This window comes from Meleagris gallopavo, chromosome 2 (assembly GCF_905368555.1).
Source record: "Meleagris gallopavo chromosome 2, MGAL_WU_HG_1.1, whole genome shotgun sequence".
NCBI lineage: Eukaryota > Metazoa > Chordata > Aves > Galliformes > Phasianidae > Meleagris > Meleagris gallopavo.
In genome coordinates, this window is record NC_139405.1 from 81593093 (window position 1) to 81611200 (window position 18108).

General features: G+C 40.8%; 1 protein-coding gene across 2 annotated transcripts; it reads left to right on the forward strand.

Annotated features, from left to right (window-relative positions):
• The first annotated feature begins 462 nt into the window (after positions 1-462).
• Positions 463-16037, forward strand: OGFRL1 (opioid growth factor receptor like 1). Of its 2 annotated transcripts, none has more exons than XM_085217813.1 (7): positions 463-889; positions 2514-2600; positions 3156-3234; positions 6312-6390; positions 6503-6569; positions 6709-6854; positions 8560-16037. In XM_085217813.1, the coding sequence occupies exons 1-7, from the start codon at positions 623-625 to the stop codon at positions 9311-9313; spliced, it is 1479 nt and encodes a 492-aa protein (XP_085073939.1). In that variant the 5' UTR covers positions 463-622; the 3' UTR covers positions 9314-16037. The 2 variants fall into 2 exon arrangements, with proteins under 2 accessions (XP_085073939.1, XP_085073938.1); XM_085217812.1 differs by having other exon boundaries at positions 464-889; positions 3153-3234.
• Positions 16038-18108: the final 2071 nt, after the last annotated feature.

Below are 18108 nucleotides of genomic sequence, written 5' to 3' on the forward strand. Positions count from 1 at the left end.
CAAAGCTCTCTGCCTTACCCAGCCAAACCCGCTCTGCACTGCCATATCAGTTTTATCCCCAAAACCCGAGGGACTTCAGGAAGAGCTGAAGACGCCTGGGCAGCTCGCCGCAGTCCCTCAGCCCTGCCTCCCGCACCCTCCCCGAGCCCTCCTCACAGGAACCCTTCCCGTGTGCTGTGCGACCCGTGTCCGCACGCTGCCGCTCACAACACGAGCGGCTCCGCAGAAGGAGCTGCCATCTTCTCGACACGCACCCGGCTCGGCTCGGCTCGCTCCTCTCGGTTCGGTCCCGGTGGGCGCCGAGCTCTCCTCAGAGAGGAGAACTTCAGCACGGCACCGGCTCCCAGGACGCTCCCGACGCCGCTTCAGCCCCGCAGCACCACCCCGCGGCCCGAGGCCGGGCCGAGCCCCGCTCTACCCCCGCCGCCCGGGCGCCTCCCGCGGAAGCCCCGGACCCGCAGCTCCGCCCCGCGCCCGGCTGTGGGCTGGGGCCGGGCGGGGGAGCGGCCCCGGCGGCCCCGGCCCCGCCCCGCCATGCCGCAGCCGTAGGCAGCCGGCGGCCGCTCCCAGCCCTCGGCCTCCGCGGCCTCCGGGAGGCGCGGCGGCGGCCCGGCGCTGCCCGATGGGCGGCCTGCTGAGCGGCGTCAGCTTCAAGGAGCCCACCACGGTGGAGGACTGTGACTCCACCTGGGAGACCGACTCGGAGCCCGAGGCGCCGGAACCCGGTGGGGAGCCTCGGCGCCAGCAGCAGCAGCAGCAGCAGGAGGAGGTGTGCACCGCCGCGGGAGGCGGGGAAGAGCCGCCCGCCGCTGACGACCGGCCCGAGGAGCCTCCGCGGCCGCCGGAGCAAGGGGAACGAGCGGAGGGGGACGCCGGCGGCCCCGAGCAGGTACCGCCCCGCGCCGGGACAGCCCGGGTCGGGCATCGCGCTGCGGCGGGGCGGAAGGAGGGAGGGAGCGAGGCGGTGCGCCGCCCGATCTGCGGAACCGCTGGCGGGGAGACCAGGGGGAGGTCGGGCGGCTTCCGACACCCGGAGGCGTCGCGTCGGGGTGCGGACCTCCGCATCTCCATCGGAAGGAACGGCGCGGGTGCTCGGGCGGGGAAGAGGCCGCCGTCGGCCCGCCTCCATCCGTCGGGCCTGGCCGCTCGCGGCTGCGGGAGCTCGGTGCGGCACCGGAACGGCCCCGCTGAGAGAAACGAGGCCTCGAGAACGCTTCTCCCGCTTCCAGCGGAGGTTCCGCGTTGCATTGCTTTTAGTCTGGAACTTGGCCTCGGGACTGAATGGTTGAAGAGCCGGGGCGTTGGGGCAGGCGTGGCAGGGAGGCGTGGCACCCACCGGCTCTGAGCGGAGGTCCCTCCGCAGCCTCTGCTTGGCCGTCGGTGTCGCTGGGGTTTGCCCCGGACGCAAGGTGCACCGACTGGGTCTGGGTTTTTGGCTTACGAACCGCCGCTGTGCAAAATTAAACAAGTATACGCATTTATTGTTTTCATTTCTACTTGATACACCGTGCTGGTGGCTTGCTGATGCCTGTATCAGGGGCTATTGCTTGCTCAGGTAAGCGCGTTTTGCCTGCAGTCCGAGTTGGGCTGCATGGAAACAAATGCCTGTCAGTAGTGTTATACTGACAAGCAATGAGTGTACGATAACAAACTGTGATCTCAGGAGTTTCCCTTTTTAGATGTGACTTTAATCTATTGCTTGCCTGTGGCAAGGTGTGGAATTACTGTATTTTTTTCACCCTTACTTGGCCATTAGTCTTAGCGCAGAAGCTTAGTTTAGCAAATTAAACAATCCAAATCTCTTTGTTACGGTATAGTTGTAAAGAAATAATGTAGAAAATAAAGTGTTGGCAGCAAGTTGAATTGCTCTGTAGAGCAATACTTTTTCTTCTTTTTTCATGGTGGTTTTTCCAGTGTTCTCACTAGTCAATGGAATGACTTCCATTGACCTTGATGTGCTCTGGTTGTTTCAGGTTGTAGCAAACAGCTGCTATTGCCTTGTATGCTATACAAGGCAAGGCCTTGTACAAGTGCATTTTCCCTTTGCAGATTTTCCTTTGGGAGTTTCGGGGTATTTCTTACGAGGATTATAACTTAAGTTCTAAGGAAAGAATAATACAGAATGGTTCATGAAGGCATTTGAACTACAGATTGGCTTTTCTGTGACTGTCTTCTTCCACAGAATGCAGGGAGAGCAGTTAAGTCAAGATACACATGGCAAATACTATTTGCAAATAGTGTGGCTTCCTGTTCAAAATTTTCACATTCAGTTACTTATTTAATCTTCTATTAGCATCATCTTGGTTGCTTCAAAGTCTTACCTTTTAAATTTGGGAGTAAGTATGTGTATGTATTCAGCAGAAAGATGTTTGGTGTTTGACCAGACAGTAGGCAAATGTGTGTACTTGTGTATGTTTACATTGCTGAAATACTGTGAAAAATAATTACTATTACTTGCGCTCAGTATTTGGTGTGTTTGTGTACCATTATTATTTACTTTTTAAATGTTTCAGAGCGGTGATGGAACAGAGCTGACAGCCAAGCCAAAGAGAAGCTTCTATGCAGCAAGGGATTTATACAAGTACCGACATCAGTATCCAGTAAGAATATTTTACGGTTTAAAATTCTCTTTTTAGTAGAGAGCAGCATACAACCTGGAAGATCCTGAATGTAATGATGCTTAATAAATATGAGAAATAAGAATAGTCATAAAGCTGCTGGAAAGGCCCAGTGTATACTGGTGAGAGGTGGATGAAACAAGGGCAGCATCTTTTCATCCTAGATGTATGTGCAAACACATGAGGTGTGTAAGCCTGGGAATAGTGACAGAATCCCAGAAAGAGATGTATGCATTGAAAACTGAAGAGGGTACACAGAGTCTGGATAATGTATTATTGGTCTCTTGAAGCCAAGAAGGCCAGGTGCTGCTATGCTTGCTGTTTCTCCTCAGTAGGAGAAGGAGGTGGTCAGAAGGAACCGGCAAATCTCTAAACTGCTTACCTGAGCTGAATCTTGAAGTTCTTTCAGTTTTTCTAAAATGCTGAACCTTTATTGTCCTCAAATTATTCAAAGAGCAGAATGTCACTTTGTGGGTGTTCTCAGTAGTGGGTTATGTTTTGTAGGCTGATAATGTCCTATTTTCTGTCTTTCAGCAGAACTTTAAAGATCTTCGATACCAAAATGACTTGTGCAATCTCCGCTTTTACAAAAATAAAATCCCTTTTAAACCTGATGGTGAGTAATCTGTGACAGTAATAATGATAACAGTAGAATGTTCACCCATAACAATAACAAAGTGAAACTGTTATTTTTACAGTGCTGATAAATTAGAAGTGTACAGCTATATATTGTATGATTTGAACTTCCTGTCTTGGACTAGCATATAGTTTACACAGAGGTTGATAATGCTTAAACCAAAGTTTGCTTCTCCTCTAGACAGGTCATGCTTTTCTTGTGCTGAAAAATGCGATGAGATGTTGTTAGCACAACACATTTACACTAGTGCCACTGCCTTTTGTTAAACAAAGATAATGCTGTTCCACCATGTTTAACAAACTCTTACTGCTTGAAAAAGAGTGACAGGGCTTAGGGTGTTATTCCTAGCACTATGTGAGGGGAAAATGAATATGTTGTCACTTCCTCATGTGTGAGAAATTGTTTTGTTATCAGTAGTATAATAATCAGAGTCCCTGGTGGTTCTGGTAATGAGGCAGGGCTCTCACATGCAAGGTACTGTGCAAACATAGAGCAAGCTGGAAAATGACAAGTCCTGCTCTAGAGAGTTTGCTATCCTTTTGTCTCTCATACTTTAGTTGCAGACAGATGGGGAAAGCAGAAGGAGACAGTAAAACAGTGCTGGTTAGAACGATAAGCAGGAGTCTTGACACGAGAGCTCAGCCATTGGAGAGAAAAAAAAAAAAAAGAAAGAAAACTTCAAGCAGCAGAGTTTTGAAAGAATGAGAAGGTTGTTTTGAAGGTATATGCAGAGAGATTTTCTCAGCGTGAGAGGAGCTGAAATACAGAAGTGTGTATTTGAATACATAAGGAGTGAGAAGTGGAGGCTGCTTTTGAGGGCTGGTCAGAGGCAGGAATCAATCTCTTAGCAGCAAACAGGTTCTGACACTGTGGGATTGGACAGATCACAAAAGACTGAAAGTGAAGGTTTATATATATATATATATATATTTCCTGATGTTACAGAAAGGGACTTCACAGACTCCACAATGGAAGAACATGAAGCAAAAAAAAAAAAAAATCAATGTAAAGTTTCTAGAAATAGCAGCTTTTTTTTTTTAATAAAAAAAATGTGTTCTCAGCAGCATTCAAAGTAGATGTACAGTTGGCAACAATGCGCTTTTCAAGGTCAAGAAAAACAACGTTGAGATGAAATATCTAAATTCTGATGGAAAGCTGGAATGTTATCAAGAAGGATGTAAAAATGTCAGGATAGCCTGGAAGGTTGAAAATGACAGCTGTTGATAGGCAAAAAATAGAGTGATAATAACCTCAGCAAGTGAGAAGATAAGTCAGGTAACGCAAAAGAAAGATAATAATCCTGAATTTTTGATCTAGATATATGCAGGCTAATGCTGAAGACTGCATTTTCAGCTTGGCTAGATGAAAACTTAGGTCTGTGAATTACCAGCAAATTCACTTGCAGAGAGTAGATCAAGAAAGAAAGGGAAAGGTTCAGAGGGCCATGTGAGCCCAAAACAGAAAAGGTTTTGGGTGATCCTTTAAAGGCTGGAAAAGGAAGGAGGTATTCTAGAGGATTAGCCAGGAGAAGAGTCTTGGAAGCTAGAGGACACCTTGCCTCCTGGTTTTTGCAAGTTTTAAATTTTCTCTTTCAGGAGAAAATCATGAGTGGTGGTGTCAAGAGTTAGCTGAAAGGCCATGAAAGCTGAAGTCATGATGACAGAGCTCTGACTGTGATGGTATTTTTGAGAAAGGGAAAGAATTGTTACCACCTTAACTTAGCCCTGGGTCCATGAGAATATTTGGAGGGACTGCATTATGGGCTGAAGTAGTGGGGAATGTTACTGAGGGAAAGAAAGGATGTTTGTAGAGCACTCCTAGGTCTGAAGTTAAATTCCACAATCTACAGACTCTTGAGTTACACTGTCTCTAGACCTTGGAATTCAGTGGGAAGCTTTCTGATACTTGAAACATAATTACTTTACAAGTTCTGTGGAGTGTTATGAGGGCAGGAGAGCCTCTTAGTCAGATCCTTTCCCAGCCTTCCGGCCTTGCTTGCAATGTAAACTTTGTGTTCTTATCTCTTTGGCTACTTTTTTTTTTTTTTTTTTTAAGTACAAAGGGAGTTTTCAGTTGTTATTGGGACTGACATGGAAAATTTCACCAGGCAGAGGTATCCCATGTGTAATAGGAGACCATTCAATTGAGGCTTTGGGCTTTTTAGGTCACTCCTGTGCTATTTGAATTTGGGAGAGGCCATGCTGCCATGATTGAACTACTGGTTTCAGACTAAAAATATGCTAATACTGGCTGTTCATGGGAAGAGAGCATAGATTTTGGAACAAGTAATATCCTTATATGCATGTGTACAGTGAAAAGACACACTGGTCTGTAACTGAATTTCATGTCCGTTGTCTTGATGTGAAGAATGATTAATTTTTTTTAGGTGTACTTTGTCTCCTTTTTCTGTCACTCTGTCATTGCAAGAGGAACTGATTAAATGCCACAGCTGTTTTCAGACTACTAAAAGCTGAACTTTCCATTTGATGAGCTTGACCTGAAATTCCAAGTTCCAACTGATAGCGATGGCATCGATACTCTTAGCCACAGAAAATTGCCAAAGATTTTCAAATCTTAACGTTACTTGCAGCTGGAGAGATTCCTAGAATGAAAGATTTATTGAAGTGTTGAGGCCTATTTCGTAGAGATGATAAATACACAGAGCTTTCCTGTGTTAAAGCAATGGCAGTTGACTCATATTTCAATAATATACTTAAGTGGTTTGTCAATTACCAGTCAGTGTGATAAAGAAAACTAGAAAATGAGAATATTTTGAAAATTCTATTTCTTTAAGTTATTGTCATGTACCCTTAGGTGTTTTAAGTCAATTGATATTTTTTTCTTTGAATTAAAATTTGATAAAACTCTTATTTTTAATTAAGTTTCAGCAACTGAATAAATTAGTTTTTTTAATAGACCTTATTTTACACAGTACGTGAAAGAAAATTAAAGCATGTGTTCTGTCAGTATGATGCACTTGCCATGTACTTTCTTTATGTAGCTGAAAGCTGGTTTTGGTGGCTACCTAACGATTTTTTCTAATTATTTTTATGCAGGAGTTTATATTGAAGAAGTCCTAAACAAATGGAAAGGAGATTATGAAAAACTGGAACATAACCACACATACATACAGTGGTTGGTCACTTACTACCTATTTCTATTTCCAAGGATTAAATGGGCTAAGTGTTTACGTACTGTGTTGTAGTAGGCATTAACGAGGCCTGTAATTCATTGTTTCTTTTAACAGGCTTTTCCCACTGAGGGAACAAGGTCTGAACTTCTATGCGAAAGAATTAACTACGTATGAAATTGAGGTAATACAAGTTGAGCTTAAAACAAACCATCACATTACTATTGATACATAACTACTTCTCATTATGCGGAGTCGTTTTTATACAATGCAGAAGTACTTGCTTTAATGACACTTTGAATTTTGGATGTTTTCTTTATTAGGAGTTCAAGAAAACAAAAGAAGCAATTAGAAGATTCCTTTTGGCTTACAAAATGATGCTGGAATTTTTTGGAATAAAACTAATTGATAAAACTGGAAACGTAGCACGAGCTGCTAACTGGCAAGAAAGATTTCAGCATTTGAATGAGTAAGTAATGACATGCATTGGACTCTGTAGAATTGCTGTGGAATCTCTTTAGTCTGCTGTTTCCTACAGAAAGGGAAGATATATTTTTCTGAAAGTCACCAGGAAAAAAGATTAAAAAAAATACTCAATGTCTAGTTTGTGTCTGTTGTGCGTTCTTACTCCTCCTTTCTTTGAATCATAAAATGATATCATAGAATCATTTGAGTTGGATCTTAAAGGTCATCCAGTCCAACTCCCCTGCAATGAAGCAGGACATCCACAGCTAGATCAGGTTGCCCAGAGACTTTTTCAACTTGACCTTGAATCTCTCCAGGGATGGGGCATCCACCACTTCTCTGGGCAACCTGTTCCAGTGCCTCGCTCTGCTTATTATTACAAAAAAATCCAAGTTTTTCCTCCTATCCAGTCTAAATCTCCCCTCTTTTAGCTTGAAACTATTTCCTCTTGTGCTATTGCTGAAGAGTCTGTCTCCTTTTTTCTTATAGACTCTTTAGGTTTTGAAAGGCCACTGTCAGGTCTTCCCAGAGACCTGGAAGGTTCCAAAGTCCTCTCTTTTGGTTGTGCTTCTTGCCTGTTAAGGAGCTGACATCCTTGCATTCTGTACACAGCTTGAGATGGTGTTGAAGAAGATCACAGTTCCAAAGAAATTTGTCTATCTTGCTACAGAATGCTGTCACTTGATTGTAAGGCTCAGCTTCTCAGTTATAGGGAATGGGCTGCTTGTCTTTGTACTGACATTTTTTCTTGAGGAAAATCAAATTCTCCACACCTGTATGGAAACTGACTAATAGAAATATTCCTCCGTCCTCAAAACACGTTCTATTTTGAATTTGATATTTATTAACTACAGTGCTTAGACTTGTATTGAGTCAAGCCTTACCTTCAGCTTTCAGCAGCAGACCATTTGTCACCTTACTTCATCATTACAGGGAGAGTAAGTTTGCACTGACTTTTGTCCAGTGCAATGTTTTTAAAATTTCTTTTCACATCTTGTGATTGCTTTAGTTTTAGCTCTAAGGCCAGGGAGTTTTCTTGCAGTATTTTGTTCTCCTGTCTAAATGAAAACTTGTTTCTTAAGGTAGGATTGCTGGTGGTTAAATCTGAATAATAGGGATAATTTTCACTAATTTCACTCAAATTTTATGAGCCAACTAATAGGGACATGCTCAGAGTCAGGCCAAAGATAAAATGAGGTTTCAGGAGACCCAAATGTCACTCACTGCACATTCATACATTGTAATTACTATGTTGTTATAATACAAAGTAATTATATGAGCATTTATTTGTGTACACACTATCATGTAGCTACTCATTATAATACTAGAGAGCAGCTATGCTACTTTAAATCAGGAGTTGTGATTCTTTTAACCTAACTTCTGCTGTGTGAATTTTAGGTGTTTAAGTTATATTGTTTACTTATATGTGTTTATGAGGGACTTCACACTTCAGAAGAAATTTCAGAAGATAAATTTATTTCATCTACTGCCTCAGTACCTTTTGTAGACATTAATTTTCAGTCCCAACATCCTTGCAAAGGAGATACTGGCAGGCTTCATCAGCTGTGAGAAATAAAACTACAGAAAGTTTGAAGCATATATCTTGAGTGATTAAAAATGAATGAGAAATTGTATTTCCAGTTCTGCTTCTATAAGGCTTTTCTTTTCTGATTCAATGGATTTTTTTTTTTTAACCTTTTCTTCCAAAGGTCTCAACACAACTACTTGAGAATCACTCGAATTCTGAAAAGTCTTGGTGAACTTGGATATGAGAGTTTCAAATCTCCCCTGGTAAAATTTATTCTCCATGAAGCTCTTGTGGAAGATACCATTCCCAATATTAAGCAAAGTGCTCTAGAGTATTTTGTGTATACTATTAGAGACCGAAGAGAAAGGAGAAAGCTCCTGAGATTTGCTCAGCAGCATTATACACCATCAGAGCATTTTATCTGGGGACCCCCAAGAAAACAGAAGTCAGAGGGAAGCAAAACAAATAAAAAGCCAGCATCTCCAATTTCTGTGCACGGTAGTTATATTTCTAAGCATAAGAAACTGAAGGAGCCTAAGAGTACATCCACGAGTGGAACCTCAGTTAGTAAAGCAACTGAAGAGAGAAAAGTAGAACTCACAAAAAATGGAGAAGAAAATGATCAGGATGAACAAGAAATGAACTGTGATGCTGTTAAGCAGAGCAGTGAAAAGAACAGCGGTACTGATAGCGGTCAGCTTTCAAAATCAGAAGCAATTCATGATCCTTCGGACAAAAAAGAGGACACTTCTCATTCCAAAAAGGATGATGAAAATATGAACAATGACTGTGGAAATCATTCAGGCGTTATAGATAAATCTTTATGTGACAGTGAGAATTGTTCAAATAATGTGTCGTCAGATCTACAAGATAACCTTGATGAGGATGCACCTGCAGGAGGAATCACCACAAAAACCAAGGATGAGATCAAATGATGAGTCTGAGGTTAAAAGTCTTTGTTTCATAATGAATGAAGCAAATTATTCATCACTTCTTCATTCTTTGTGAAATTTACATCTAATCTAGTATAAAATGTTGAAACTTGTTGGGAATGCATCAGATTAGGCTTCTGTTACACTAATGAATTTTGCTTTTTTTAATCTCGGTTTATCAGATGAGAATCAAGTGTAGTTATTTAAAATTATTGTGTAAATTCAAAGCCTGGGAATTCATTATGTTTTCCGGGCATATTGCATAGCAGGAAAAGAAATAGCACTTTTTCCCATTAAATTCATCCAGTATTTATTTATTTATTTATTTTAAATGTAATTTTCTACTAAGTCTTAGAACATCCGAATTGAAGTTTCTTTCAGTGTTGATTTCTTTTTGTGAAATGACTAGAAATTATTTCAAAAGCAAAATTTTTCACAAGTGGTTTTTCCCTTAGGAACTGTGTTTATGTCTAATGGCAGCATTTGCACAGCATCTTTTACCTTAGATTAGCACCCTTGTCTGAGACAACAGATCTTGAAACATCCTATGCAGCTGAATAGCCGATACATCAAATAAATGTTCAGTTACAGTGGAACTGTATACACAGCTTTTGGGTACAAGGAAAGTTGCACTTTATATTTTAGTCTCTTTAAGGTTTCCTCATGCCTCATTTGCTGCTTCTGCTGATTAGGGTTGTGAGGTGGAGTCATTCTTAGGTTTGGTCTCAGTATGAAAGTTTTCTAGCTCTCTGTCTCTCAACAGCTGGCTTTAGCAGCTGGAAAGCCCCTTTCCCCAGGGATCAACCGCCAGCAGCCTCAAAAGCAGTTCTATTTTTTTGTTTGTTTTGTTTTGTTTTTCCCCACAGGAAAACACTACTTAACCATCAGAGCCACTGGAGGAAATGTCACCTGGCCTGTCCAGCTGAATCTGAACTAAATTTGAGTGAGGTCTGTACAATGCAGAATCTCCTGATGCTGGCCTGTGGTAGAAAGCCAGTCCTGCTGGTCTATGAGTGAAAGGAGTTTCAAATCTTTTCTCTCTGTCAGAGGTTTTTCACTTTTTCATGTTATTCAGTAGGCTGAGAACTGAAAGAAGCCTGTCTGCCAGCCTGACTAGAGCAGATAGGAATTTTGGTTTTGTTTACTTAATGACCACGTGATTTTCCTGAGCATCTTTTTCTAACTTCATGCCATTCAGTCAAGCAAGATGCTACCCAGCAAGTTAATTGTATACCATATGGATTAAAATGTAGTGTAGGTAGAACTCATGCTTTCTACAGTCCTAAAATAGTCTACTATATGTATTTTCTATTTTAAAATGTATATATTATCCACTGCCTTTGATGTATTTTTGATGAAATATTATAAAGCAAGTACCTGACTATGGTTTGAGTGTCAGAGTGCTGCAAGACTTCATTCGAGTCTTGTAACTTAAAATGATGGTCTTCACGGGTTTAAAAACATAGACAAAATGTCTTGTATTTTTCTCTAATTTCCTTTATGGCAGTGCATCATCTCTTTCTTTCTCCAGGTAGCTTTTTTTCTTGGGATCAAACAGAGTTGTGATTAGAGATCTTGGCACCTATGGAGAAAGATTAAGCTCTTTCCATCCAAAAGAAACAGAGGGAAGCTATATTTCTACTTTTTCTGTGCTTTTTTGTAAGGAAAGGATTGTATGTAAATCTTTGTTTTCAGTTGTGGTTGTTTGTTTGTTTTTTTTTTTTTCAAGGGTAGCCCAGGTTGCTCAACAGGCATTGAGTCTGTCTGAATGGAAATGTGCAAGAGAATTCCCTCACAGTCAATGCTTCATGAAAGATGACTACTCAGCTGGTGCTGAGAATGACCTTCCAATTGCCCTGGTCTTGAACCAGAGTCCCCTTTTTCATGTTTGTCACTGACCTTCTGAGCAGAAGGCAGGAAATGCTTAGATAAAATTAGTCCATATAGTTAAAGACTCCAACCTTACGCATACACTCAGAGAGGACAGTTCTGTGTTCTGCCTCTGACTTTTTAAATCTTGAGTGCCTAACCATGCCAACTTAATAGCGTTGTTTTAACATAGTTATTACTTGAATGGCATAGGGAAAATTTACACTGTGTATGAAGAACAGAAGTATAAGCTAGTTACACAGAACCTTCAGTTCTAGACTTCAGTATTGATGTTAAACATTTTTTTTTTAATTGCATAGTGTTCAAGTAGGATAAGAATCAGTAGGGGTCTTATTATATTTATATTGTAATTTGATTGTACATGATCTCAGGAGATTTTCCTTCATTTGACTTCTGAACAACAATAGAAAGAAATCTAGCTCTTAACCAGAAAGCTGGTTGTAGCTTTCTGTGGGATGCACACCCAAAAAACTTCACTACAATATGTTATTCTGTTATTGCAACGTGACTTGCAGCTACCCTGCATGTGCTTGCTGGTTGTCCACTCTTAATTAAGTACTTACTGTAAAAGTTGATTTTTTTTTTTTTTTTTTTTTAATTGGCAGTTGTTGCATTAAGGACCCAGGGTGTCTGAAAATAGAATTGAGAACTTTGCAACTTGTACCCATATTAACTTTTTTTTTTTAAATCCCCGTCTCAGTATATTTCTATCATTGTTATTAAAGAGAGAAGTGAGAAGAGTAGTGACATGTCAACTAACTGTGAAGAACTTTAACATGAGAAGTTTTCTATGTCAGATGGCCTCCTTCATTCTGTAAACTGTGTCTTATATCCGTGTCAGCAGACTGAAGTGTCTCCCATGAGACTCTTCAACTTTAAGTGACAAATTTGCTCTGTGTAAAATGTGATGGTGTATCATTATTTTCATAGAGGAGTTGTTTCTTCTGATTTTGCAAGTGCTTGAATAAGGGATTCATTGCAGAGCAATGTGTAGCATCCCACTGAGATTTTTGAGGACTAAATGGGTGCGATGCATTTTATTACAAACTTGTGTCCTTGGCAGCTAGAAGCACCCTGTGCTTGTTTGTAAGGTTTTCAAGAATTCACATAAATGCCAATACTTCATTATTTAACTATTACTCCAGCCACTGAGTATGTGCAAACAAAGTCAGGACACTTGCTCACTATTAAACTGATTATTATTATTATTATTTTTTTTAATCTTGCTGTGCACTTAAATATTCAGGGATTTCTATGTACTTCTATCATAATGTGTTGGCCCAGTGTTTTATTAGGATCTGAACTATTCACATATTAATTGAATGGAACCGCCCATATAGGGCTTCTTACATCTGAGCAGCCTTTGCTTCTGAGGGAGAAGTGTGTGAGGTCTGTGAATTTGATTCTGTGTATCCTCTGGTGAGGGTACATGAATGTATGACTTGACAAAATGCTAAGGAGTGCATACATGTGAGTGAAGGCAATCGTACAAAGCATGCAAAAATACAGCACTTTAAGATTAGTTCCATCTCTGTTCCCTACTTGCTGGTACATGACTGTATCTCAGTACCTGAGGGTGGTGTAGCATACAGGCTGAAAGCTTGCATTCACAAGGCATGCACCACCAGCCATTCAAATAAGAAGAGCACTCACACACTTGTGCATGTCCAGGGGCAGGACTGAGTTATTGGTGTCTACTGCCTGTATTTAAAGGTATGATCCTGAAGGATAGGAAATATATTTGCGGTAAGCCTTTGAGAGCTGTTCTGTGGATTGCTCAGCTCCTCAGTTTCCTGCTCTAAGTTAACAGCAGTCTAACGTATTAAGTATTTGTATAACGATAGTTAGTATAGACAGTTAGTAACCCAATATAGGGTCTCGCCTGGACGCCTACCTGTGCGACCTGGTGTAGGGAACCTGCTTTGGCAGGGGGGTTGGTCTCGATGATCTCTAGAGGTCCCTTCCAACCCCTACAATTCTGTGTGATTCTGTGTAAACCTCTGCAAATTGTTCCAGGAAAATACTAACAATCTGCAGTTACATATATCTGCATATATCTACTAAACTCAAAAAGTTTACAGACCTTATAAGCTTTTTATAATTTTGATGGGCGTCAAAATTACCTGTAAGGTAAGTCAAGGGAGTTTTAAATTGAAAACAGCTTTTTTTTTTTTTTTTTTTTTCCCTTTTTTAAAAATAAAATTTATTTATGCCTGTTTAATTGAATTATTTTGTGCCCCTTTCTTTGCCTGAAAGTTATGAGAGTAATGATTTGTCTAGTGCCTGAGGAGCAAGCAGGAGAATAAAAAGATACTGGTTCACCTGTTGTGAAGAGGCTGCTTGGTAACAGTCTTTTGTGATAGTATTTGTGATGCAAACTGAATTGCTGTAGATGGTTTCTAACTATGCTTATGGCTGATCATGGCTAAGAGGCAAGTCTTTTTAGATGTGATTTCGCCCAAGGAGATACTGCGGTATTTAGGAAAAAATAATTTCATAGAACTGGAAAGTATTTTCCTTTTAGGAGATGCAGTATTGCTCATTCTTATTAAAAAGCAAGTGATCATAAATATGTTAATGCAAAACTAATCACAAATTATGGTAAAATATACATCACGTATTTGTGACAAAAGTAGTAGGGTAGGATACCCATACCCATGGGTAGGATGCAAAAGTGTGAATGAAATTTATCCAATAACAAAATTGACAAAATCATGTTAATGATGTACATTAGATTATAAGCAAAGATATATTGAGCCTTGTATCCTGTGAGCAGCGATGGCCACCAACAGTTTGTGGTGTGAAAGAAAAGATAAAGGGTTTTTTTTTCTTTTCCTCCATACATTTTAATTTTATCCTCCCGTGATTCTTTCAGCCTTGACAATCCCTTTTGGCATTGAGCTCCATATTTTAATTTTGTTTTGTTTGGCAAAAGTAATCTATTGTTCGTCTCAAATCTGTTTATTCAGGAGTTGCTAGCATGTTTGAACACAATTACTGAGAGTACTGTAAGATGAACAGTAGTACATTTCCTGCTGTTTCTAAAAGCCTTTGGAAATTATAATAAGATACCTGTTTAGGCAGAAGATGTCACTTATCCAACGCTACTGATGATATTATCTTACTTGTCCCTCCAGAATAAATGTTTACATATAAATCCTCCTGTATAAAGTACTAGAAGTCAGATTCCAAATGCAGAAGTGAATTGCGTTCCTACTGGTGTGAAAGCAAGATCAGTCAGTGGAGAAATCTTTTCCTAGCCGATGTCTGAGCAAGGTGGTGCTGGATCTGAACGCAAGTAATAAAAGCATGTATTTGGGTGAGCATAAATGGTGTAGTGTGATTATGTAGAAGACAAAAATCCTGTCTGGGATGTGCTGAGAACCATACTCATCATTCCGTATTTCAAAAACTAACTTTGATGCATGTCTCCGTTTCCAATTGTGATTTAAATATAGTTACTGCTCAAATAGTATTCTCATTGTCAAAGGGAACTTGAAAACGGAAGAGTCAAAAAGGCCTACAGATGGACTCTCTCCTCGCCTTTCATGTTGCAATTTGGACCATAATAGTAGAGTCACTGCTCAGAAGTATTTAAATGCAGTCCTCCAAGGGGAATGTAAATTGTCTGTAACATCTGTGAGCCATTTATTTTCCTGAAATCTATTCCTCTTATAGCCCACATTTTTAATATACTTACTCTTAAGACTATAATTGAAATTGAAAGTTTATTTTAAAGAATATATTTAATACGTGCCACGTGTAGTGGGCTCTTAAAAGATAGTTCAGGAGCTATGGAGATCAAGTGAAGGGAGACCTCCTGTGGCTTTGCACTTCTAATCACTTTTATATTTGTTTTCGAAAGCATAAAGCTGTTTGCTATAAAATGACAAATGTGAGAATTGGCAAATTGTTCTGAAAGAAGACTCTTTCTTCTTAGGAACTTGGCACTTCTTAGTTCTACCTTGCTTACAAGTCTAGTGGTATATTCATCAGCTAAGGTTTATTGTGAAATATACTGAATGTATTTACTACTGTGGCTAGCAGCGTGAAATTTATTGTTTGCAGTAAAATGGGTTATGGCATTTATATTTTTGGGACCTGCTGAAGCATGCTTGCTGGTTATTAGTTGCTCCTTTTCTGTCTTAACCTATTCCTTTGTTGTTTGCCCTTTAAGCAGTTTGAGTTGAGTGACAGATAATGAGGTATAGTTTTGCACTGATCCAAATTGGACCTATTGTACACTTCACTGTTAAAACTTACTCTAATAAAAGAAGGTGTGGTAACTGTAAAAAAAAAAAGGAAAGAGAAAGGAGACCCAACGATTTTTCCTTGAGAACTGAAACAGCTACATGTCCATTTTTATGAACTATTCTGCTCTCTTCTGTGTTCCTTTGCAGTGTTTAATTACAGAATGCTGTGCATGCTTGGTAGCACCAATACCATATGTATGTGGTAGGAGTGGTAACCAGTTTCTGGGTTTGTAACGCACTCTAAAGATATATTTTATAATTCTGTAACTGTATGGCAGTGTTATGCCAAAAAATTGTACAAACATAAAAAGCAATAGTTTACGTTGCTTACTGCTGTATTTTCAGTCATTTGTTTGTAAAATGAAATACTTGGATTTCCTTTCAGGTAAATATATTTTTAATAACAGCAGCCAAAAATCTCTAAATTAATAAAGCTTCTTCATTTAGCAGCATTGTTTTAACAACATGTACCAATACTGTGTACATCTAATACTGTGTAACTGCTGTTCAGCGCTTGTTTGTATAGTCTTGTATAAATGTACCAACACCTGAAAGTAGGGAATTAAAGGCTCTGGTCCTCCTTTTTTTTTTTTTTTTTTGTCAGCGGTAAAACCACCATGGACAGCAGAGCATTGAGAAAAGGTGCAGAGTGTGCTTTACTAAAATGTGTTGAGGGGTTTTGATATGTCTTTTGTTTAACTGGAAGAGGAGGGAGGGGAGGGAGAAGGACAATACAAAAGAAACAGACGTGCTCAGACAACCTTATGAGATATGCGTTATCGCAAGGTTAAAAGGTAAAATACACAGAAACCCTACAGAGCAGGGAGCTTTCAACTTACCTCCAAATTGCTGCCCTTTTGTGTGGCAGCTTCATCCCGGCTTCACCCCAACACAAAATTGCGTTGGGACCAGCTCATACACGGGTTGTCCTTCGGGAGCCTTTTTCCTGCTGGAGGGGGATTCTGTGGGTGCTCTGAATCCCCAGATGTTGGAGACCAAGATTCTCATCTTGCAAAAAGAGGGCAAGTGCTCCTTGTGTGGAAGGAGTGTTTTGTGTGTGGTCTGTCTCGCTAATGAAGCTTGGAGTCAAGATGGATAGATATGCTGACTGACTTCTGTGTTGACGTGTCACCCAGTGAAGGAGTAGGAAGGCAATACCACCATGTGCTGGTGTGTTGGTTTCCATAGGAAATTCAGTCACAGTTCCCTGAAAGCAGGCTGAAAGGTCGAGGTAACTTGGATGGTTCATTGCTCCTTTGCAAAGACAGCAGGCAGTTACCTTCTCTAACCTTGAAACATAAACTTTACAACCAAGGCTTATGATCTGTGTGTGGACACTGCTATTACATTGCTGCTTGTTTTACCAGCAACTTGGGCTTCTGAGCACATCTGCAGCATAAAGATCGGTCCTACGTGAGCACTGACCCTCCCAGATGCCAGAGCTACTTCTGGGAAGTTTTTTGGAGGATGTTACAAGGGTGAGAGCATAGACTAATATGTCACAGCTGCCTGGTCCTGAATAGGTAAATTCAGACAGACCAGTTCTGGAAGGGGTAGCAAAGTGGGAGCTGGGCCTGCACCTTCCCTGCTACCTGCCCAGGCCCAGGGACACGCACCCAAACCATGCCTTCAGTGCCTCTGGAGAGCTGCATCTGTTGGGCAGAGAGCGAAGCGACAGGGCTCTGTTCTGCTTTTGTTGTTTTGTTGGGATTCTTTTTTGTCTGGCAGAGCTGTGCCATAAAATGGAGATGAGGTTAGTTTATTTTTGTGAATGCAGACGGGCTAAAGCAAGGCCTAAAGTGTTTATAATGATCACGTTCATTGCAAAAATGTGATTTAGCTAACAAAACCAGGGAGTTCTCAGAATTACATTTTAATGAATTTATTACACTTTGTTTATCTGGGCTGAGTGATAAACTGGAAGACAAAGTATTAAATGTCTTCATTCCCTGAGATCACACAGGCCAAGCATTATCATTTCCAAGTGAAACCAGTGGGAGTGATGGGAAAGCAGCTGCAGTTTGAAGTTAATCCTCCAAAGATGCAGCAGAAATATTTACCAGAGTGTTTTGTGGCTATAAAGATATATAATGACACAGCTTTTTGAACACAAGCTTCACATAAGTATTCTAATTAGTGGTAGAAATCAAAGCTTTGGTATGACTTTGTTGACTTACTTGCATCCTATACGAAAGTTGTACTTTCGCTCCACTGAGGGATGATTACAAGTAGTCCCTAGCGTCATCCCCGTGTTGAAAGGCCAGCAAGCAAGGCCTCTGCTCCCACCTCTCCAATGGCACTGTAATCAATCATGTTTCATTTTCACTTGGGGAGAGGGCCTGCAGATATTGGCCTTCTCTGCACTATCATGGCATCTTCAGCAGCCAAGGTTAGGACTAGGCAGAGACCTGGTGCCTGTGGGCTCAGTTATGCTCTGTGTCCTCACGGAGTGTGGCTGCCTCCACAAGTGCAATGACCTGCAGCAATTACTTGCAGCTCAGAACTTTCTTTAAGGTTAATCTTCATCCACATTGCAATGGGAGGAATTTAAAAACAGGATGATTTTCCAAGAGTTCTCCCTATGAAAAGCCAATTTATGAAGGTTTAATTACACCCACCCATTTGCCTTATCTGATAAACCCTTGGAATGCTTTC